The 25,032-nt window shown below is 42.6% G+C and overlaps 2 protein-coding genes across 2 annotated transcripts in view; one reads left to right on the top strand and one right to left on the bottom strand.

Annotated features, from left to right (window-relative positions):
- tmem117 (transmembrane protein 117) overlaps nt 1-8,669 on the bottom strand; it is a 44,874-nt gene extending 36,205 nt beyond the window's left edge. The window contains exons 1-2 of the mRNA XM_080475831.1: nt 8,383-8,669; nt 7,710-8,017 (exon numbers count right to left, since the gene is read on the bottom strand). Of these exons, the coding sequence (XP_080331957.1) occupies nt 7,710-7,989 (280 nt within the window). The 5' untranslated portion in view covers nt 7,990-8,017; nt 8,383-8,669. The remainder of the gene's footprint in view (nt 1-7,709; nt 8,018-8,382) is intronic.
- A 5,343-nt stretch (nt 8,670-14,012) lies between these two features.
- Nucleotides 14,013-25,016, top strand: twf1a (twinfilin actin-binding protein 1a). Its single transcript, XM_080475445.1, has 9 exons — nt 14,013-14,129; nt 15,194-15,274; nt 15,462-15,640; nt 17,490-17,585; nt 17,751-17,855; nt 21,792-21,917; nt 22,302-22,452; nt 22,544-22,665; nt 23,734-25,016. Exons 1-9 carry the CDS (start codon nt 14,105-14,107, stop codon nt 23,896-23,898), a joined length of 1,050 nt encoding a protein of 349 aa, XP_080331571.1. The 5' UTR covers nt 14,013-14,104; the 3' UTR covers nt 23,899-25,016.
- The last annotated feature ends 16 nt before the right edge of the window (nt 25,017-25,032 follow it).

Here is a 25,032-nt window from a genome sequence, read left to right as displayed (position 1 = left end):
ACGTTTCACCCATGAAGACATACGCATAAGGGATGATGCCCTCATGTATTCTACACATGTTCCTTCTGCACAATATATCTTAAGCCTTGTTCTTTTCCATTTTAAATCATCACTAAATCCAAAATACTCTCAAATGTCTTTGCTTCCCTCGTAGGAAAGCTGGTTACAACAGCATCTCGCATTTGCTTTGAGGCAGACAGTGCACACATTGTTCACCGTGACTCCTACTGAAAATTGTTTCCTGCTGCAGCAGCAAACAGTTTGGATGAGAAAGAAGGGAATCGCAGTACAGTCGCAGGCCATGAAACTCAAAACAAGTAGTTAGAATGAAGAAGCTAAAACGCTCGGAGAGAACCACAGATGATTGTTTTCACATTCATTCAATTCATTTCCTGTTTAACTTTAAAATGATAGAAAATAAGCATCTCTGTGCTAGTGACGTCAACATCAAATAATTTGTTCTGCTGTGGTGAGCTCACAGCAGAACAAAAAACAAAAATATGATATAAAATTATCAGCAGGAGGGTGAACAGATGCAGAGATGTTATTTGCCTTGTACACTTCGGTGACACACACACACACACACACACACACACACACACACACACACACACACACACACACACACACACACACACACACACACACACACACACACACACACACACAGATGATGAAAGACCCTGAGTCACACACGACACACAAAGCTTCCGATCCTGCCACCCACACACTCACTCCTCTACACACTCTCTCCTCTTTGACCCGCAGCCACACAGCGCTGTACATAAGCCATCTCAGCCTTTGCTCGCCACAGTAATAACATATGACAGAACCCAGATGGCATCCTGCAGGCTACCATCGTCAAGACCAGGAAAAAAAAAGAAAAAAAAAAGAGGGGGTTGAGCGGCACTCAAGCAACAGAGCAACCCAACAACATGCCCGGCACTCAGACAGACACGGAGTTCAGCAGAACCGAGCAGGTCTGTGGGGGGCGGATGACGGTTTTTCACATCACCGTCACATTCTCTGTGAGCTGTTCACGGCTGGAGCTGCTGATGACTCATCTCGATGGAGAAGAGAGATCAGAGTTTGATTGAATGTAAGTGTCTGTAATGAGATGCAAAGCAGGTTCTAATCCGGTTAGGACGGTGCTCCGCACGACTCAAAATACCCTTCAATTACCTTTTAGAGTTTACAAAGCCTTAGTGGGCGATAGGTGGATGTATTATGTTGATGTGAGGTCTGAGGAAGCTCCGGAGAAGGAACTGGCAGGTTCACTTCCCTCATTATGGAGATGGGGAGGGAGATAGTCATTTCCTAGGCAGATCGTGCTGTAATACAAACCTTTGATGCCGTCACATACACACAGAATAGAAAGATTAGGAATTTATTCCCTCACATAAAACCTTTTTTTTGGACATTTGGACAGTTCAGTATATGGGGGACCATATCAATACAAAACAAAACCACGAGTGTGAAGTCAGCTCAACCGTTAAAAAAACAAAACTCTATTTTGATAACTGGCTTATAGATGCTGCCCCACATGAAACCTATTGATTTCAGCATTTCTGCAGTTTTCATGTAAATTTACATAATTTTCTTAATCTTGCTGTGAAAATCTTTCTGAAACGAAGACACAAACAAACAATCCGTTTTTTTACCTGCATGTTGTGGTGGGATTAGTCAACGGTGCCTCAGTCAACCCTCCATCTATTAATTTATCAATCTTCTGAAGCCACTTTATCCAGTTTAGGGTCACAGGGGGCCAATCCCAGCCGACTATGAGCATAAAGCAAGGCACACCCTGAACTGAATGAGTGATCAGTTCATCACAGGGCCAACACAGAGAGACACACAACTACACACATTGACATCCAGAGCCAAGTCAAGGGATTGTGAGGTCTTTCTCTTTCTCATCTCTTTTGGGAGTACCAAGAAAAATTAACAAATGCACAGGGAGAACATGAACACTTCAAACTGAAAGGGCCCAAGCCCAGAACTGATCTGCCTTCTTGTGTGAAGCATGAGCGTTAACCACCGATATCCTGTTATCAGTCACCTTATTGATTGACATCAAGGACACTCCCGCTGCTCCATGCAGCGGTGTAGAGGTTAGCATTCATTTCTGGAAGATGGATGGACTGATGGACGGAATTGACACTCATTTAAATTCCAACAAGGGTACAAAAAGTTTGCCAAACTGATCCTAACGGAAGTTTGACTGGTCGGATATATTTAGAAGTACTTTGACATCAATCTTTCATCTTCACATCATTTCACCTGTAGCACTCAGATTTTGTCAGGGACTCATGGATTTTGACAGACGAGGTTTCGGCATCCTTTGCTGTCACTTCCCCTGAACTACAGTACCAATTGACATCTGCCAACTTCAATAAATGAACTCAAATTTATCTGAAAATCTTTGAGAAACAGTTTCATCTCAGAGGGCTGCTCTTTTCACTAATGAATAAATGCCTGACTCAGAACCGCACATTCAAATTCAAAAGGAAATTTGAACTAATTTCCATTTATTAAATGTGACAAAGATTTTTTTCTGAGATCACTAAATTAATAATCCTGAAAGAAAGTCAAAATAAGTGATATATAAAGTCCTTGACCGCGAGTTGCCTTTGCCTTTATATCTAATTAAGTGAGCTTCCTCTGATCGACGGCTGCACGCAAACAACCCACACCCGCATTGAAAACGAGACAGTTCGCCAACCCAGTACGACCTGCGGTTTAATACAAATGCATAATGGCAGCCAGTCCTCCTCTGAATAACCAGAAGTCACTGGCTACCACCCACTCGATTAGAGAGCACACATAGCCTTGAGTGGCTGAACGGAGCAGCATAGGTTGTTTCTTGAACCTCAAATGCCGTCTTAAATCACATTATCTGCCACAGCCTATCTATCATCCAGGATTCACTTTGTTTTTCTTTCAATAGATGCAAACAGGAAACAATATAGTGCACCTCTGCATATTCTACAAAGCAAAATGTGTGAAATCTATTACAGAAATAGCGCTTTGCAGCAATTGGATTAATGACTGTTGGCTTCTGGGGGGGGGGGGGGGGGTAAATCCCATATTGTGACAAATGCAGTGAGAATCATCGCTCGAGGAAGGTTTAATTGACAGCGATTCATTTTCGGAGCTATAATAAAAGATAAACTATGTAGGGGATGTTTCACCTTTCCAACACAACATCCGTGTGCATTTTTGTGTTGAACTGACAGAAGCTGAGAATAACAGCATGACAGCACAGTCAGTTTAATGAAAAGACGTCACATCTGTTGAATGAAAGCAGAAAAAAACACATCTGACAAAAATGACCGCAGTAAATATATAACTGACATTGACAGCAAAGTTCTTTTTCAAAAGAATAAAATTGCTGCATGGACTGTTTTCCTACCCACAAGTGTTCCCACTGCCTACATATCGCGGAGCAAAAGAGATGGGAGGTAGAGAAATGCATGGCTGTGAAGAAGACATCATGATGTTTACAGTACGTTGGTCATGTGGGTCTGTGCGACAGATCTATAATAGATGATAGAGTTTACAGGCTCCAATAGTGGCGCTCTTAGGCCCTACCTGGGTTGATGATTACATAACTGCTCCAGTAAAATGTTGTGCAGGACACATCACTACATTCAAACTCTCAACATCAGCTTCGCTTTTCTCACATATTTGCTTCGTCAGGCTTTTTCTTACTTTCAACTCTCGCAGCACACACACACACACACACACACACACACACACACACACACACACACACACACACACACACACACACACACACACACACACACACACACACACACACACACACACACACACACAAACACTGACCTGTTCACTCACTCACAAACACACAAAACAATTCAACTCTCACACCCACATCTACAGAAGCTCGGGCCAACTGTTCAGAGGCTTGTTGGAGTGCATTAGTTGTACCTGGCTGCAGGACGAGCTGCACTCATTCTGTCCTCTATGCGCTCCTCTTAAAGCAGTCGTGCCATCCAGATACACCCAGCTCAAGTGTAAAACCTGACCCAGAGCCGAGTGAAGTGCATGTGATGATGCACTCAGTTTACAATTATGAGTCATGCAAATGAGAAAATAGCAGCGGAGTCATACACTTAGGGGTTAAGGGCTGGCAGAGTGTTTACAAAATAACTGTTTATGCAGAGCGTGGCATTAAAACGATGGACACAATTAAAGGTTAATATAGTCATCTTTCAAATACCTACAGGCACGCAGTTATACGAAGAAACCGCTCCCATTTCCCTGCTCATACTCAACATCTTGAGTATGAGCAGCAAAAAAGCAAACGACGACGGCAAAAACATCAGAGACGAAACAATCAGCAGGACAAGAGACAGAAACATACCAAACAAAAACAAGGACATCACTGTGGAACTATGTCAAAAATGACCATTTTCGTCTGAATAGTCTGAATGGATTATACGCTACAATCAAAGAACAAACAGAAATTCTGAGTACAAGCAGTAATAATAACAACACTCAAAGTAAGAAGACTGGATGTGTTTGGACATACGGAGGGATGAAAGGGATTTTGTGTTTTCATGGAAAAGTACGAAACAAAGGTGAGGATTAAAAGATGCCATTTCTGACACAGCCTACAAAACAATTACCATATTTTCTGGACTATTGAGCGCATCTGGATATAAGCCGCAGGTGTCCACGTTGTAACAGGGCAGGAATTTCACTGCGGTAGTATGGGTATTGCTCATATTTTCATCAATTACCGCAAATCTGTCCTTCATAGTGCTGGAAATTCCTGCTCACAGCACCGTGTGTGGTGTGTGTGCATTGTCCTCCTGCTGCAGAGAAGCCCGCAGAGAGAGAGAGAGAGAGAGAGAGAGAGAGAGAGAGAGAGAGAGAGAGAGAGAGAGAGAGAGAGAAATACACAATCACGGAAAGCAGAACTATCACTATTTGGGCAAGTTTTGGAGAAGCAGAGGCGCTCATAACAGCATGTATCTACATGCGGAAGTAGAATCTGGCGGCATGAAGGCCGTTAACCCGTAAAAATCCATCAATTAGCCGCGTCATTTTATAAGCCGCAGGGTTCAAAGTATGCGAAAAAAGTAGTGGTTTATAGTCTGGAAATTACATTTTTTTTTATATATATAGAGAGTATATATAAAAAATATTCTTCCATGTGTACAAATAATCTGACCATGCAGCTCCCCCAGAATCCTTACCCACAGGAAGTTAAGCATCATCATAGATTCTAAATAAAGAAACAGTCAAATCAATTAAACGATTGCAATCTGAGAAGATAGAATGACTGGTATCATTGGACGGATCAACTAACCTCAGAGTGGAGAGAAACTAAAAGCCATGTTCCACTTCCCTACTTTGTGACGACCGAGCACAAAGTCTCGTGTCATCACGCACTCTAAGACTTTCTATTTATCCTCAATGGAGACGATCACTCCCAGCATCCCCCGCCACTCAGCCAATTACACTCATTAATGGTTCATCCCCAGCAGATGAAATAGGGTGGCCAATAAAATCCCGGTGTAAGTGTGTTATGAAGGGAGTAGGAAATGAAATGTGTGCGCTCAACAGGAAGCGCTGCAAACTGCTGAGCTCTTTAAACAAGTGAGGAGCTTCTGTGATTGGAGCCACAGTCTCTATGAGAGGGAGAGTCGAATGCAGAGAGTCCTTACTGTCAGCAAGAGAAGGAGGAAAGGTTTTGAGGTTGACAAGAAGAGATGGGAAAAATAGCAACTGGGTGAGGAGGAGGAGGAAATGTAACAGAGATGTGAGAGGTGAGCAGTGAGATACTGAATAAAATATGTAGTATATGGAGCTTTGGAAACATGGGGGTAATTAATAACATTGGTGCTATTGCGTCACTCACTGGCATGGCTGAGCTGGACATTTCAATAGAAGAAAACCATCAGTGATTGAATTTTTGTTGCCATGAGTAAACACCTCATAAACTGTCTCATCACAGTGACAAGCACCGACTCTAAACCTCTATCTAAGGCAGTCAGTGTTAGGAGGAAGCTTGATTTCACGCTTCAAAATGATCTTACAAACCTTGGTGACACCTACTGCACCTGTTTAGTTGTGTAAAGTTGGTTGTGGCACTAAAAGGACACAGGAAAGTTCCTTTGAAACGCTGCAGTTCTCAGCCGTAACCAGTCATTTGAGTCAGCATCACTTAATAGCAAACTAAATTAATAAACACCCAGAAATTATTGATATAACAACAACTCATCTTGATGAGTTACGACAACCAATTAGATGCACAGAAAACTGAAGTAATAAAACAAGTGCAACATTATTATAGCTTATTATTTAGGAGGTAGTATGTGCGGGTCATATACAATCTAAATAATCTTGAAACAGAAGACACACATGATGTAACAGGCTAATTGTGGCTAATGCACACAACATCCAGCGTTCATATCTTTCATTAGGTGTTGGTGAGGTCTAAGCTAGTGGAAATAATAATAATTCCGTAATATTCCACCATGCATTGCTATTTTGCAGCACACACACACATTTACACCCACACCCACACCCACACCCATACCCCCCCCCCCCCCCCCCCCCCCCCCCACACACACACACACACACACAACACACACACACACACACACACACACACACACACACACACATGGAAATACTGTGGTTTCAAAATCACATTAGAGTGCCTGTGGTTCAGTTAGTAGAGCAAGTCCTATTCCAATCACAAGTTAACAAGTTCAAGCCCCCATCTGACCTTGTCCAATCGCCCTTGAGCAAGATCCTGCACCTGCAGATAATGTAGGAGCACCTTGCATGGCACCAGTCACCTTTGTGATTGCATGTGTAAATATGCGAATGGGACTGACCATGTGAAATATGTTGAGACTGCTGGAGGGCTTTTTATAGCTATACATAGAGGTATATAATGAATTGTAAGAACAACCTAATACATATTGGAGGGATTAATAATAGTAATAATATTAAGATACTCTGTCAATCGCCTTGGGGAATTTATTTCTCTGCATTGAAAGAATCTTATTGATAATTAAATTTTGCGCATCCTGAGAGCTGTGGGCTGCTGCAGTGCAGTGCTCGGGGAGCTGCTGGGGGTCCGGGGTCTGGATTCAAACACAAATCTCACTTCTCTGGCCTCCGGGCCTCCACTCCCAATTTGTAGTGAAATGTGTGTTTAATAAGAAAGAAACTTGAAAACCTTCTTGCTGCATTGACTGCCCATTGTGACTCCAGCAGGGTCACCAGTGCCACATCAAATCCACGATTTGCTCTTCTACCATCATTTGCAGCTGCACTTACTGTGACATATCTAAATGACTGGAGTGAGACAGATTGTTTGAGGTGTTTGTGAATCTGTTTGTGGGATATGACTACATCTCAGAAGATTAAACAACTAAGACAAATAATTTTAAATGAAAAAAAATAAATAGTAAAAGATCTCTTTGACTCAGATCTAATCAAAAGTGAAAAGCTAGCTCAGCAACAGAAACACAAATATGAACCTTATTGTGGAGATTTACAATTTTTTTAAATATACTGTCATTCACAAAAATGTGGGTGAGTGTAAAAGGTGTATGTCCCCGATAAATAGCCACAACAAGAAGAGCCCAGGAGGAAGTTTCTCTTCCACAGCAGAGTCATTACTCTGCACATTCCTGTGCGATATTGTGCGCATGACTTACCAAAGAGCTGGCGGTGAAATATAAACTTCCCGGCTAACAGGCCAGTGAAAATGGCCAGTATCCAGCATATCACTTTGACGATGTTCCACCCGAGGCCTGGGTACTTGTTGAAGAGGAACGAGAAGCAGTTGCCCACCACGATTACGTTGGCCTCAGTCTGACTGTGAGAAATAGGGTCCTCAGCGAAGAGGAGGAAGTTAAAGAAGGTGACGAGGTAGGCCACAAGGAGCCGGGACCACGGGTGTTGAAAATAGTAGCGAAAATGGGCATCTATTTCCATCCTGCTGAGCCCCCCAGCCACACTACACCTGGGGGAGAGAGAGAGAGAGAGAGAGAGAGAGAGAGAGAGAGAGAGCTTCTTTCAGTCAGATTACATTACACTCACATCAGCAGGGCAGATTACAGTGAAAACATCTCTCAGACTCAGATTAGTCGTAGGAATATCAAGAGATTTGGCGTGGATTGGAATTACGCTCAGTTCAGACGGTTTCAGCGGCACTGCAGGCAGTACACCTATGTGCAGACAGACGAGCTCAATGCTGAGATTCTAACAGAACGACTGTTGAAAGGTGACGGCACAGCAGAAAATATGCATCACTGAAGCAAACTCATGGGCGTTAGTGAAACAGACATTAAAAGAAATCTGCCCCAGACACTGAGACGAGTGTCATACCTGGATGAGGAGGAATCTTGAAGCGCCGAAGATATATAAGCTTTAAACTGCTGGCTTCTAAAGGCTTATCCTCTCAGCCTGGCTGCTCTGTGCACCTCTCTTAAAAATAAAAAGAAATTGTGGCAGCATTTCGGTGGCGCTCTGCTCGGGAACACCTGCCAAGCAGCGCTTGAGTAACTTCCCGACAGTCCGCCTCTCTGTTTTTTCAAACTCAACAATTGTCATTCACCCGTGAGCTCCAGGCTCGACGGCGTAGCCGTCGTCGACTGGTCCGACTTTGCTGAACTGAACTTCCCAACCAAGTTCCCTCACTTTGACACCGTTTCCTAAAATACCCCGCAGTGGAAATTTGCTGTGATGCAACAGCTTCAGAAATAGGGCTGCCACAGTGGAACACCCCTGGGGCTATTAAATTTCACCGGTAATGGCAAAATTAAGTCAAAAGAAATGTCCTGTCTGTCATAATAATTGTTGTGGTACTATGCAAGAATGTCTTCTCAGTTCTTTTTCCCATGCTTAGTGAGAAACTTCCTAATTGTATGAGTGTCGAGGGTGAAACTTCTGCAACAGGATATAAGACTATAAGTCTTATCTAAGCACTGCGAACACATGCCCCTTGTGCACAGCAATTAATTAGCTTTGTGAAACTTCCACCCCTCCCTTCTCGACTCGCTGTCTCCGAAAGAGGATAAAGCCGGCGAGTGCAACCTCAACCCTCTATAGGACCTGCATCTTGACGCTTCAATAAAAGAACAAAGACCATTCTGTGAAGATGTCTTTATTCCTCCAAAGTGTGACAAGTGATGAGCAAGATTTCCACAACACACCCACATCATGTTTATGTTATTATATGTCCCCTTGGATGATACTGAACTGATGCTTCCACTCACAGAGCGAGTGGACCTCGTTTATTCAGAATAAAAACAAAAATGCTGAATTTAGCCTCTATCGCTATTACGTTTTAGACCAAGATGGCAGTGTCAGGGGACCTGCTCCCAATCTGACGTCAGTGCCTTATAGTGGGGGAGTCCCTGTGTAAGAGTCAGCAAGAGCACCCAAAAGACACTAATGACAGCAGGATGAGAATATACAAGTATGACACCGATGGAAAATTATTGACCTGGGACACCCCGTATGGTACATGGTGGTGGACTGTAATCTTAATCGTAACAAACAGGCACTGAAATCAATTCATCTTTGATACATCTTTAGCTTATGTCCGGTGGCCGGAGAGCTGGAGCCACACGACACAAGACACCAGTCCATAAGAGGGCAAACCCAGAGACAGACAACCACACATTTTCACATGTATGGACCCAATTCACCTTAAACATATTGTTTTTGACGAGAGCAGCCAGAAAAACAAAAAGCACATGTGCACAGGGAGAAAATGCAAACTCCTCACAAAGAGACCCCGATCAAAGAGGTTTCATTTTGCTGCCTCCAGTTATACATTCATTCACTGTTTGCTGGTTAACATCCAAGCAATTTGACGATTCTTGAGGGAACGATTTGACAATTCGGAGCTATTTCATACGTGGTGCAGTGGTTAGCTCTCTCACCTCACAGCCACAATATCCCTGGTTGGTGTGAAGATTTGGGGCGGAGTTTGCATGAAATAAAAACTTGCAGACTAACGACATTTGAAGACAAGCTTCCCATATAAGACCTTGATATTCCCATGCCTGGAATCAAACCAGGGTTAACAGACTGTAAGGGAAGAGTACAAACCACTACACTAAGGCTGCTGCAATGAAGTCAATCAATTTAATATCAACATGATAATATTAAACAGGCCGCGGTCCATTCCGAACTCTCTGAATTATTGGAATTAGATTTGGACTGAGAAATATAAAGACCCTTTAGGTGCAGCAGGAAATACAGTGATTATCCGCTCTATTCTGGTATTTCTGGCAATTTCTGAATGGACGATCCTGCTAAGAACATAAGTCTGTAACCACACACACACACACACACACACACACACACACACACACACACACACACACACACACACACACACACACACACACACACGCCATAACAGTGATGACGCCAAATGTCACAACACTGACCCCACATTATATCGGACATACCACAAGCTTGACCAGGAATTATCCTGATTACACAACTTAAATGTCGGTGTGTGCACACAGTGTTACGTAGGACGGCCGAGAAATCCGTGCACGTCTATGCTGCGTGCACGTCGGTGTGTGTGTGTGTGTGTGTGTGTGTGTGTGTGTGTGTGTGTGTGTATCACCCTCCTTTACGCACCAGCTCCACGCCGCCGTTGCGCGCTCAGTCGACAGCCGGGACGGGGAGCCGCGCTCGCGCTCGGCTCCGCTGCCACATCAGGCCGACAGCAGCGCTCTAATCATCCCAAACACAAGATGATGCGAGAGGGCTGAGGAAGGGGATTATCCATGAGACCTGTTGTCGGAGTACGACAGAGACACCCCCAAATCCCCTGCCATTGTGCCAGAGCGTCCATGCGCCGGGCGGCGCTGCGTCACCGGGTCCCCACCGGACGGTGCAATCTGTTTAGGGGGGGGGGGGGGGGGGTTGACGGGACGCTGCTGCCTCTCCTGCTGCCGCCGCTGCTGCTGAACTGAGGATGGAGAGACAGCTGGGGCCACACAGCACGCATAGCATCAGTGCAACGCAGCGTAGCCAACACGTTGCCTCACCAGAGCCAGTCCATTGACAGCACTTCCTCTCAATGCTTTCAGAATAAAGCGCGCAGCAACTTTGCCGTTATCCTCATTGAGTCTCTGGTATATGTGTTTCTCTCCTGTAGTCAGGGCTCTCCCCTGTCTGTCCTTCCTCTGTGCTTTCTTGTAAGATCACTGTAAACATGTGATCTGTGCTTTCTGTCTGTCTTTGTTCTGTCGTTTTCCATCTTACTATCCCTAAACCCAGAGGTGTCAAACATGCAGCCTGTTCTACCAAACTGGCCTCCTCAATCTAAATACAAGGTATGATTATTACAAAGTAAGCAGTTTCATTTTTCAACAGAGTTATTTTTTTACATCTTCACCACATGTCTGATATTCTGGAGCTCCTCCGACTGTAACACAGGACTCAGTCGAATTCTGAACATCTGTAAACAACTTCAAATCACGTGTCTTTCCAGACTGGCCCTCCCTTGGCTCTCTTGATTCATCCGTCCATCTCCTGTACCTCTTAATCCTGTTCAGGGTCTCAGGGCGCTGGAGCCAATCCCAGCTAACTGGGCGAGTGCAGGATACACAACCACAAGGCAAACACAGAGACACACAAGCAAACATCCACATTCACACAATTTAAGGTCACCAATTAACCTTACATGTATGTTTTTTGAACTGTGGGACGATACCGAAGTACTTGGAGGAAACCGACGCACACACAAGGAGAATGTGCAAACTCCACACAGAAAGACTCCTGCCAGTGTTTGAACAAACACTTGTTGCTGTGAGGTGAGAGCGCTAACCATTGCACCACCATGTGGGCCCTTTTTCTCTTTTATTATGTCCTAGAGGTGTCAAACGTGCAGCCGCTCTCCCAAACTGGCCTCCTCAAACAAGACGTAAAAATAACAAAGTAATCACTTTTCGGTACTATTTCATTATATTTTCACCAGACATCTGAGAGTCTTGAACCCCTCTGCCTTTCGACTCTGTAACACACTTAACCAGAACGTTCCCACACCTTCAAATCACATTCAAAACACACCTTTCTACACGGGCTCTCCCCTCAAAATAGTCCATATTCAGATTTTATTGTACATGATTTTGCTTGATCCAAGCTGCTTCAATGTGAGGTGCATAAACTTTTTCATTTTTGACATCGGCAGCAATTTTGCATGTGAAGCAGCTTTAACATCAAAACTGTACAGAGGGTTCGTTTTTCTACGCATAATCTTTCAGCATGATCGCCCTAAAGAATTTCACATACTAATCAACTCATTTGTTGCATTTTAGGAGACAACAGAATTAAAAGCACTTATTTATTAATTATTAAGAGGTTATTAAACTCAAGGTCATATTAACTGTATGTGGCCCCTGAATTGATATGGGTTTGACACACCTTCATCTTCTGAACCGGGTTTGATTGATATGTTTCCTCCTCACTGTCATCAATGCTTACTCCTATAGGAGTCTGGGGTTTTTCTTTCTAGTTGTGGATGTAAAAGTTCAAAGAGATAGCTTGACATTTGTGCAATATAAAATGTATATGTATATATATATATATATATATATAAAAAACTCAATTAACTTAAATTGTTGATTAAGAAAAGCTACAATAATAATACGTTGATTAAAAATTAATTCATCACTAAAAACAGAAATGTCGGCCTATCTTTGTGAAATCAATTTGAGCATTGCCTAAGTTCCAAAATAGTTGGAATTATGTTTAAAGTATAAACAAGAAGCATGTATCAGTTGCATAACTTGTAAATGTCTGTAAGATATCTTACAAATCATCAGCACAGATTTGTGCTCCAACATATAAATTGAAAATGACAAGAAATTAATCCGACAATAACCAAAACAGTAAAAGAGAAATGCACTAAGCCCCCCACAAATCATCTAGTGTTATTTTTGGGAGTTCTTTGCTGCCACGCTGAGAAGTAAACAGTCTCTGAGTCAACACAACTATGGATTTCATTTCATACTGAAGAGGTGAGCTTGGCTGAAAGGCTTTCAGCAACTAATGTATATGAATTATGAATCGTCTAATATTTGATACCCTTGAGTGTATCAGGGACAAGTTGCTTGGAAACCGGATGAGGAAAAGGTTGTCCCGATTAGTCAAGTTGAATGTGACACGGTCCTCATACTATTTTGAAGAAGACTTTACAATTTCCTGCATGAGTCTGCCTCTATCAGTTCTATTTTACTTAAGGCTGGGATTCCTTGTGGGGAGTGATCATGTGGATGCCATAGTATTTATTTATTTATTTATTTATTTATTTATTTATTTATTTATTTATTTATGGTAATATATATTTATTTATAAGAACGGTAAGCAGAGACGGGCAGGTGGCTTTAAGATGTTGCAGATTAACGTCACAAACGATCTGCTGCTAAAAGGGGGGAAACATTATGAAATGACTGAAACCACAGACCGTAATAATGATCCTCGTAGTAGTAATAACAATAGTCTAGCCAGCATTCTGTCTTCTATCTATCTATCTATCCATCCATCCATCTATCTATCTATCTATCTATCTATCTATCTATCTATCTATCTATCTATCTATCTATCTATAGAATAGAATAGAAATATTATTTTAATCCCGGAGATAAAATATTTTGCAGCTCTACTAGAACACATATAACAGAGTATGAGATTAATAAAGTATCTTCTCTTCTCTTCTCTTCGCTTCTCTTCCGTTCTCTTCTCTTCTCTTCTCTTCTCTTCTCTTCTCTTCTCTTCTCTTCTCTTTTCTTCTCTTTACTATTCTATTTGGTATAAAACCCGTCCAGTTTAACACGTGGAAAAGATATTGGATGTGTATGGGCTTTTATTCACGTTTTTTTGGTTAATATCAAAGTAAGCTAAATTACATTGAAAGCAAAAAAAAAAATAGAACTACAATAAATTAAATTGTCATAAAACAGGCGGGTCGCGCCGGTGACGTCACACTGGGGGCGTGGCTCGCCGGGCCGTCCACTTCCTGCTTCTCTGCCCTGGATTTGCTCGGTCAGCTGCATCAGCGTTTGATCCGACGAAAGACACCATGTCACATCAAACGGGGATTCAAGGTAGCCGCTTCTCTCTTCTGTCTTGTCTGCGTCTCCCACCGTGTGTGTGTGTGTGTGTTTGTCGACCCGGGGCGGATGCTCCGGGCCGGCTTTTTGCGCCTCGCAAACGGGAAGCTGGCGTCAAGTGAGCTAGCCACTCGGAGCTAGCGGTGTGCTACCGTGATGTGAGAGATCAGCCGTGTTGGAGCACTTTTAGAGATCTCCGAGTGTTTCACAGGCTTACTGAAACACTAATACAATCTGCCTTCCGCCCCCTCCCTGTTCCACTAAGCCTCGGCTTTTCAGTGCAAACGTTAAACCGTGCGGTTCGGGGCTTTGAATGGAAGGGCGACGCCTTCATTAATCCAAACTGCTGGCCTGGTGCCTGCCGGGGTTTCTATACGAATGACTGACTTGTTGGTGTGTAGAAATGTTCAGATCTCGTCTCTCACGTGACAGGATAGGGTGAAATCAGGTGCATATTAAGGGTGAAGACAGGCGGCGTGTTAACTTTTTCCACACAGCTGTCAGCGGGCTTTTATATTTGAATGCAGAACCAAACGCATCGATTATTCTGATTACTGTTGCAAATTTCTGCAGGATGAATGAAATTGAATCCCAGTGCTTGACTGCACCAAATTGTTTCAAAAGTTTTTGTTAGGTATGCAGTGCGTGTGCTTTTAAGAATCAGCTAACACAGCATTGCAGCTCTGCCTTCTTGCATAATTAATAACAAAAAAAGTGTTTAGTGAGGCTTATGGACGAGCTTTATCGGTGCTGTTAGGTTGGGGATAAAATGTGGAGTCATGCAGCTACAACTAGTCAAGGTGACGTTTCTTTGCACTGTGGTTTGGGGTCAAAGGTGAGTCTGTGAGGGTTTTCTTTTATTTTTTAAACAGAAGCCATAATATGTGTGACAAGTCTTTGTTCATGAGTGTAGAAATAATTGACTTGTTTTAAATGATCTTTTTCACTGGCTGACTCCTGGATCTACACTTACAGTTCATGACTTTAAAGGATCGTGTCAGATGGACTATTGTTGTCAAGCATGCAGCGTGAGACTAACCCACTCTGTTTCTCCTCAGCGGGGAATGATGTGAAGGACATCTTTGCCTGTGCCAAAACTGGAGACCAATATCGTGCCATAAAGATCGTCATTGAGGATGGTAAGAAACATCTTAAAGGCCAGGAGATTGTTTACAACTTCCTCTGCCAAGAAAACTCCTTTAACCGGGACTTCTGCCCAATTTTTAGATGCCTGACTATCAGAATGACTAACAAATTCCACACACGGCTTAAAGTTGTTTCTTTCTTTCTTTCTTCTTTTTTTTTTTGTACACATCTGCTTTCCAGAGCAGCTGACTCTGGGCGACACCAGGAAAGCATCGAAGAAGTGGGATCAAGAGTATGACTCGCTAGTGCTGCCTCTTCTTGACGATGACGTTCCCTGCTATATCCTGTACCGGCTGGACTCCTCTAACAACCAAGGCTACGAGTGGATCTTCCTGGCCTGGTCACCGGACCACTCCACTGTAAGAGAGGCCTGCACCGAACTTAATGAATAGTTTCACATTTTGCATGGCATTTACCCTCCTCCGCTCTGGGTATCAGATGGGTGGAGTTTACCACATGAAGCAGGCCAGTTCGTGTAGCCTCTCATCATTCCCTAACAGACCTCTTGAAATCTAAATAATGATCTTGGTGTCCAAAGTAACTCGACACTCGGCCTCCCGGCTCTCTTTGACCTAAAACTCACTGTTAGTGTTTTTAGGTGAAACAGGCCTGTGTTATCGTGCTCCTCCCTCGGAGAGAAAATGTCTTTCTTTTGATTGTTCTTGACTCGCTTAAGTCATCGCCACTTGGTTTCATAGAAACTTGATGAACCACTTAGTGAGTCACGTCATAGCAGTTCATAATCACAACAAATAAATAGACAAACCTTTTGTCTGTAGCAGTGGAAAGAGGAATGTTGCGGGGAGAAGACGACGGATATTTTCAGCACTCAAACTAAAGGGTACAAAATCGTATTCGCTGTCGGGGCGATGCGGCCGGGCTCGACATTCCTGCCCTCAAACTTTAGAGGGAGGCCTCAGGTTCAGGCTTGCCCACAAGTTGCAAGATTCTTTTCACAATTGGTGTGTGCACTGGCGCTGCCGCATGAACTGAGTCTGAAGAGTTATCAGTTTGTGTTTGTCCTGCCGGCTGTATTTAAAATGTTTCATGTCCGATATTTGATAGAGGAAGTGTGTTTTGCTCTTTGGCTGTTTTGAGACCTGTGCAGGGTTTTATGTCACGGAATGCAGCTAAAGATGGGTCAAATGTAAATGGTACACGTTTCTAAATCACCGTATTAAAGACCGTTTTATGGAAGTAATGCTAATGCTAAAAGTTACAACCTCCGTAAATAAAGTTCACAGTACTTTGCAAAAGTTTCATGTTCACTCTTCAGTGATATAATGTAAAGGAGAAATCAGATTCCAGATTGACTCTGCAGCAGACTGCAATAATCCCATTCAAATAGACATTGTCATTAGGGATTATTTCAAGGTCTGGAGATGAATATGATTTCTGGAAGGGTGTGTGTGTGGGGGGGGGGGGGCGTAAATAACCGATCCAGCCTGTATTCTATACTGAGAAATGTTTCAAGTTATTTTCACATTGATCCATGTTTGAACATCTATCCAGCTCCCAGTTAGTTGTGGGGGACACTGACTGGCGTGTGAGCAAATTTTGATGCAGATCAATTACATGGTCAGGACGTCATGACGAACCATCAATAGAAACAAGCCACTAACAAGGAGCGAGTCGATTGTTGAAAGTTTATCAAATAAGCCACTCGACTGGCAAGACCCAGAAAAAGAAGCTTTTGTTTGGTTTATATCGCTGTATTTTTGCCGCCGTGATGATGTCAGTATTTGGAGAAGGGTGGACTGGAATGAGCCCGTCTCTTTTGATTTCAGCCATTAACAGGAAATTGCACCACCAACTCTGAGCCAACAAAAAAACAAATCAGGTTAACGTCTCTAAATGGCTTAAATTCAATGAAGAACTGCACGATTACTGGGGACAAAAGCAGCCGGGGGTGCAAATCTTGCTTCCACTAAGTACTGATTTTGTATGTTATGCTTTTAAATTGTTCAAGACTTTACATGTCTGAAGCTGCATGTCAGGCTTTTCGAATTTTTAGGACCAAATTTCTACAGATTTAAAGATTGCATGGAATACCTATACCTATGTATTGTCATAATAATGTATCACCATAATGGATACACAAACAGCCAAATTTTCTCTGCAGCCATCATACAAATCCTCTTTTCCTTTCGATAAACATGAAGAAATGAAATGAAAAAGAATGAAAACCTCCCTCATGTTTTTTAACAGGTGCGACACAAAATGCTCTACGCCGCCACCAGAGCAACACTGAAGAAAGAGTTTGGCGGTGGGCACATCAAGGACGAGATCTTTGGCACCGCGAAGGTCGGTCGAATTACAACACTTGACATGAAGTGAAAGTCACATCCATGCAGACTGGCTATAACTATCAAACTATTTTTAGATTCCTACTGAATTGTTGTGATGCGTGCAGCCGCTATTTCCCCACCTGTGTTGCCATGTGACTTTGCACTGTCGCCTGGTCTGCAGGATGAGCTGATCCTCAGTGGCTACAGGAAGTATCTGACATCGCAGGCGGCCCCGCTGCCTCTCACCGCTGCAGAGGAGGAACTGAGGCAGATCAAACTCAGTGAGGTAAACACAAGGACGACCTGCTTGGATTTCAGGTTCTGTTGTGATGTGAGATCATCTCCGAGCAGCCCACGTGCGCTCTGTCTGATAAACTAACATAGTAGCGCATTTAAAGCATGAAAGCAGTAAAAAGCACAATACTGCTTTTAATTCACAATGTCTGGTATTGTTCTTTTTAATATAGGCTACAGATGTAACTGCTTTGTAGTAACAGTAGTTAATAGTTTTGGCCTCTACGGATTTGATCTGAAAACTTAAAAGTTACACAATCATGCCGTGGAAAGGCATCCCTATGAACCCCAGATTTTTGTGGTTCCCGTCCCACTCTGTAAACCACCATCCTAATAGAATAGAGCTTTATTAATCCTTCGCAGGAAATGGTTTTGCTTCAGTAGCTCAAAACACCCTTTAAATCCCTGTCGACACCAACGTCATTAATAATAATAGAATAGTTTTTGGCAAGAGTGTGTCAAATTCAGTTTTTATGACAGCTAACATGGCGTCACACCTTCAATGTGTGTGCGTGTGTGTGTATGTGTGTGGCTTAATTTATCTCACAGCAGTCTTTTACTGTAAATTGCATCCCCCGTGTTTGAAATGTAAAACAGCGAGGGATCTCGGGGCCCCGTTGACACAATAATGAGTGTTGAAGGGTTTTTCCCCACCCACAGTGTAAAAAATGACTTTAAAAGTTTGAAATATATGAAGAAGTTTAAAGAGGTTTAGAAATTGGTGAAGGTTTTATAGGCCGAAGAATTGAAAAATCTTTCCTCATTCATTTACATGGGGGGGAAAAAATAGTAGAAAAGTTAAAATATTAAAAGTCTTAAAGATAGTAAGTTGCAGCATTGCAAGAATGCCATAAAAAAGCAACACATTTTGATACTTGAAAGGTTCAAATTGGTTGGGAGGGCAGTCGAAGTGAGTCAAAAAACAAGGAAATAATCCTCAGAATCAGCATTCACTCAATCAAACGTTAAAAAAAATACTCGCCTTGTCGCTTCTGTTCCAGCAGGTGCCACGTTCTTGTAGTTGTCACAATTTCTGCACTGTAGCGATATTTGTGTATAAAACTGTCACTAAACTTCAGCTGTGTGAATGTCTCACCTGGGGATCTTGGCCGGTCACACACTGTCATGTCGTATGCAATACTAATATCCAAACATGCCACCGAGTGCATTTCTGCATACTTTCAAGCTATGACGATGAGAACACTAAATAAGATGATTCGCTGTGTGGTTAAAGTTCCACAGTAGTCCTTTAAAAGTTTTGCATGAACTCCAAACGTTGATGTTCCCTGCTGGAGTCTCTGGAATGTGTCGGCTAACTGAATGACCTCCACCTTGGATGGTTCATTATTGTCCAAATTAAGTCCTCTGCTATTCTGAGACATTTTAGTGTGTCCCGATTTGCTTCACATCCCTACCAATCTCAAGGATGACATCACAAAGTTTGGGGCCATTTGAAAATATAATTTCCTTAAACGTCCTCTTACCAATGGGTGGCGCTTTGGCTATGAATGGACATAAGCATATGGGTGCGTTCAGGCGGCACTATGATGACACACATGAGGTTTCAGGCAGATGGCAGCATGTAGAACAGAGCTACGCATCACTTCCTGTTTCTGTCAGATGTTCATTGCAGCTCCGTGGCCACGCCCCTTTGAGATTATAGTTACATTTTGATATGTTTTCATCAGGAAGGGCTGTTGTATAGCAATATATTATACATGTAGCATATGGAAGTTGATAATACTCAAATGTAATTATTATTTTATATAAATAACAATAAATGAAATCAAAAGACATTTTTAAATAACCATCTGTTTTTATGGGAGATTTTCCTCATGTATTTTGGCTCGTTTGATTGTCTTAAAGGCAATAAACAGGTTAATTTGTAAAGTATCATGTTGTTCCTTCATTGCTGTTTGTGTTAAATAGCAGTTAATATGACAACAAAGAATGAGAGGTGTGAATCCTAATTGCACTTAGGCTGAGCTAATAGCTCATTTTTGATGAATTAACAGAGGTGCCAAGAGCCAGATGGGTTGTAAAGACTCTATTTAACTGTACTTTCTCTCACTGTCATGGTGCTGGTGTGCATACTAACTACATCGGAGTGGGTGTTTCCGCTGCTGCAGTGAAAAAAGCACCACTTTCATTATTTATTTTTTTAATGAATTAGATTGTTGTCACATGAAATGCTGGCGTGTAAACGAGGGGGGGGGGCCTCAATGAAGGCCAGTGGTGGAGCATTCCACAACAAGCACAAGGTCAGCAGCAGTGCAAGTGTGCATATGCTTGGCTGGCAGTGTCAACACAGCGTGGAGATGCTGAGGCATCAGAACAGCGGGATGTTGGCAGAGGTGAATGTACTGGGCTTGCACAGCTCGCACCCATGGCGCCATAAAAAAGAAGTTCTTGCACGCAGTCATAAACCTTCAGGTTTAACAAAGTGCTTTCAAGAACAGCTCCTCGTGGTTTCTCGGGTTTTCACGGTGAGATCTCCGTGGCAAATCCGAGTGCTCAGTAAATCTGGTTATCTGTTGGGGGATTTTGCACGAGGCGCAGGTGAGCTGCATCATTGTGCTCACGGTGGAATAGTGTAACGCGAGATCCACTGCATGCTGCTGCAGTATTCATGCTGCTGATGCGGAGCTGATGAGGGCTTCACCCAGCAGAAAAGTCAATATTCAAAGTGTTGCTCTTTAGTCTTTAGGGATTATCACTCTAAATTAATCCAAACTCTTTTTTTTTTTTTTTTTTTTCTTGATGCACATTTTGCGATTGCTCCTCTGCCTGGCCGGCTGTGTCAACAAGAACTGTCTTCATCACCATATAAGGGAGTGTTCAGAGTTTGTGCAGCGCAATTAAAGGCAGCACAGCAAATGGAAAGTGAGTTGCAGCGCTCGTCCCGCCTGACCAGCTGGTGAGGGAAGATAATATACCATTAATCTATATCACCCTGGTGAAAGAAAGAAAAGAGGCTTTGAAATATTTATCGCCGCTGTGCCTTGGAGACCGCCTGCCTTTTACGTAGCAGATGGATAAAAAAGACCCGCAATCCTTTTTGGTATGCGAGGTAGCCGCATCAGAGGCTCAATCATGTTTGCACGGCATTTCATTTTGTGGGAACAGGACTCTAAAAATAGATGCAATCCATCAGTGTAATCCGTGCAGCCTTTCCTCGTTTTTTTTTTCTGTGCGAATTGGCGGCGCTGCCTTGTCACTTGTGATACGAGCGCCTCGTCTGCTCTCATCATGCGCCGCCATCAAAGCTGTTTGTCACACTTGTAAGCTCCTTTTTGTTACTTTTTGATGGGGAAAAAATTTAATAAAGTTTATTCCTTTCCTCTCATTCAAGTGATCAGGACGGTGAAATGATCTCCTACATTGTGATGCATTGATTTTAATCACTTGCACACAACATAACATAATGTATTATTGGCTGATCTGCTTAAGACACAGTAGCTGTATTCAGCCTGGTGTCTAGTAACAGCCTGCCAAGAGGATCTGAGACGGTTTCAGTTTTACACATAAAAATATCACAACCTTCTCATTTTGCACTCGTGACATAAAACCAAAAAGTTTCAAACATGTTTAAGAATTAAATTGTGGCACTGTAAAATAATCCGAAAAACTGAGAAAATAGTATTTTGCCTGATGCAACAACCACAATTCTGTATATATGGCCATTCTGTATATTAGTATAGAATTTGTATATATTAAAATCAACAGTTTAATAAAATGGTTGTTGGGAGTCCTCAGTGATTGAAGAAGGTGACCATCCACTTATTTTTGAAAAGAAAACGGCACAAAAACAGTTTTACTCATGTGTTGTTGTCAAAATGTTATTCCAAGAATGGATCAGATATTTTACACACATCCAGCTGTCGGAGCTCTAACGTCTCCTGCTTCATGTGTGTTTTGGTGGTTCCAGGTGCAGACGGACATCAGCGTGGACACCAAGCAGCAGACTCTGGCCGGTGTGGCCTTCCCTCTGCACGGCGAGGCCGTCGCAGCGCTGGAACGCTTCAGGGACAAGAGAGTCAACTACGTGCAGCTGGTGAGTTCTTTAGAGGAAGGTGAGGCACCGAATGCGCCTGTCCAATCTTTTACCTTTTTGTTTTTTTTTTTAATGAGGGTTTAGGGTTTTTTTTTCTTCTTCTTTTGCTCAGGAGTTGTTTCCAAATTGAAACAATGAGTCATTTTGCCCAAAAAGCCTTTGTGTCAGCTCGTCTCATTGAAATTCAGACGGTTCATGTCACAAGATCAGATCTGTCCAAAGTACAAAGGAATAATTGTGGCTGTTTGGCCTTTGTCTCTTTGTTTGGTCATCACTAGCTGGGTTACACATCAGCAGGTTTTCAGTAAACAAGTCACTCAAACACCCCCGGAGAGGAGAAAAAGATGGCTCCTTTCTGCTTTTGAATACTCTTCATGTCGACAGGAAGTAGATGACCAACAGGAAATTATCCGGTTGTGCAGCACTGAGCCAACAGACTTGAAGGATCTGCCGTCGAGGATCCCGAAAGATTCCGCACGCTACCACTTCTTCCTCTACAAACATTCCCATGAGGGCGACTACTTGGAGTCTACAGGTGAGGAGGTCACCTTATTCCCATTCTATCTTTCTTTTTTTTTTTTTTTTTTTTTTATACGCTGCTCTCAATGATTCTCCTTGTTTTGCAGTCTTCATTTATTCCATGCCCGGGTACAAGTGTAGCATCCGGGAGAGGATGCTGTATTCCAGCTGCAAAAACCCCCTGGTGGACATGGTGGAAAACAACCTCCGGATTGAGATTGAGAAAAAGGTCAGAAATCTTGTGCTTGAAAAAAAAAATCTCATTTTAAGGCAGCGCTTTGTGCCACTATGTATTTCCCTGGCTGGGTTCTTTAGTGCTTCTTTCGAATGACTCGATGCTTCGCCTAGTGGTGAAAAGTTGCATTGCATGTTTCAGTGAAAACACATTTTTGTTCAGGGAAGTATTGCGTTTACACACGCAACGATGTCCATTAACGCGTAAATGATGTAGTTTTCATGTAGGGCCATGAGTTGGCACCTTTCAAAAAGAAACGGGGGGCCTAAGACTTTCGCTTTAAAAAAAAAACCCTCTGATTTCTTTTAAATTAGTACATCACCCTTTATATGACATTCAGTCTGTTTTCTTAACTTTAAGTTTCAAACCTTTACCTCCTTTTTTAGTAAACCTTGTGAAAAACGTAGAATTAATTTTAAAAAATCCACACATTTCAGTGTTTCAATCTTAAAGTTGGAGACGTTGCTCAGTAGATTGACTGAAAGACTGTTTATACTCTGTAATTCACCAGTCAGTTGCAGCAAAAAGAGCCATAATTACTCTGTGGGTTTCAATTATGTGGAGTAAAAAGTAGAAATTATACAATCTCCAGAAATCCTGCTAAAGCAAAGTTCCTCGGCTCAACTGTGTAATCAAGTTTTCCGTGGCTGATGCGTGTGGGCAGAAATGAGGACGTCACCAAATACGATCAGACAAAAAAAGGGTTGAAGAGATCAAATTTGAAATTTCTACACAATTTTGAAGTCTATTTCTGGTTATTTTGGGTTATATTTCAGTTTCCTGGGTACATACACTTTCTAGTGTCATCAGGATCCGTCTTCCTCTTTGGTTTGGCGTCCCCCCCCCCCCCCCCCCCCCATGCCTTCGAGATGCAGCATTTTAAAAACCTTTGAGTGACACGTTCATTACGTCGCTGTGCTGTAGCGCGCTTCACTTCCATTCCGCTCCCATCAAGTTTGAACTGAACATCAGACCCCGAAAATAAGACCATTTCACTATTTCAGACTGACTTCCTGGAAAGATAAAGACTTATGTGTGGGTTTTTTTTTAAACGTCCGCTAGTTGGAAATCGACAACGGGGATGAGCTGACGGGCGACTACTTGTACGACGAGGTGCATCCCAAACAGCATGCACACAAGCAGGCCTTCGCCAAGCCCAAAGGCCCCGCCGGAAAGAGGGGCGGCCGTCGCATCACCCGACCACCTGCCGAGGGAGAGGAAGACTAGCCCGACCTCAGCAGTGAACCTTCAACTCCACCCCGAGCACGTTCCACACTGGAACATTCCTGCAGTGGGGGGAGGAGGAGGGGGAGGGGGGAATCATATTTGACACGCTTGTTTAAAAAAAAAAAAAAAATAAGACCTCAAATTCCCAGAGTTCACCCAGAGACCCAACTATGCACGCCAAGGAACACTGAGCAATGACACACTTCAGCATTTCCATTTGTAGCTTGCCAAATGGAAACGCATTCATGTGTTAATACAGTCACTCGACATACCGAATTCAAAGAATCCCAAAGTCACAATTGAGGTTGTTTGTTTGTTTTTTTTTAAATTACGTTGCCGGCTTTACAACTTTCGAAACATCACTGCAGCTGACGTGAACTTGCGCCAATATGATAAAACTCCCCCTCTTTTGAGTCCACATGCTCAAATTCCTAACTCTCATTCCTAAAGTCCGTGTCGATTTTAATGTCTTCTGTGTCTAACGTGTCGATTTGTCTCCTACTGTTTGCACGACAAGGTGCTCCAAAGCAGAAACGACGATAACGATCCCACTTTGCGTCTTTATCGGTTTGTTTTAACAGTGCATTTTATATTGGAAAATTGACTCTCTTTTTTTTTTTGATATAACTGTGGTTTACATATAAAAGATTTAAAAAAAAAAAAAAAAAGAAATAAAAAATCATCTGCTGAGAAACTTATTTTTCTATGCAAGTGCTGTAAATGTACATATTGTAGCTGTGTGATGATCTACGATTAAGAAACAAGTCTGGTCCGTGCTGGTGATTGTCGGTGTCAGTCAGGATCACAGTGAATCGAACCGGGGCTTCCAAAAAAATAAAAAATAAATAACAATGGCGTTCCGTCAGTACAGCTCGGAGAGAGAGAGAGAGAGGAAGCTACTCACACTTTGCTGCTTTCCAAATATGAGGGATTGCCAATCGACCGCATCGGAAAGGAAATACCTTAATCAAATGTTGCCACATTCACTGGTCTACTGATTCATATTATTAGACAAACTACTAAACTCACCTCGTGTTTGAAGGGAGATTCCTTTTCTTCACATATGGTGTCATTTCTTTTGGGGGGGGGTCATTTGTTTTCTTACAAATCTTTCTTTTAAAGAAGAAAAATAAA

Source organism: Lipophrys pholis (genome assembly GCF_963383615.2).
Source record: "Lipophrys pholis genome assembly, chromosome: 11".
NCBI classification, from domain to species: domain Eukaryota; kingdom Metazoa; phylum Chordata; class Actinopteri; order Blenniiformes; family Blenniidae; genus Lipophrys; species Lipophrys pholis.
The sequence above is the reverse complement of the archived record's forward strand: the minus strand, read 5'-3'. Positions and strand labels throughout refer to the sequence as shown.

Excerpts from the sequence above, each read along its gene's own strand:
- twf1a (XM_080475445.1), top strand. The coding sequence starts at position 14,105 with ATGTCACATCAAACGGGGATTCAAG. Across the intron at positions 17,856-21,791 it reads GGCAGATCAAACTCAGTGAG|GTGCAGACGGACATCAGCGT; the intron begins GTAAACACAAGG and ends TGGTGGTTCCAG. Across the intron at positions 22,453-22,543 it reads CGACTACTTGGAGTCTACAG|TCTTCATTTATTCCATGCCC; the intron begins GTGAGGAGGTCA and ends CTTGTTTTGCAG.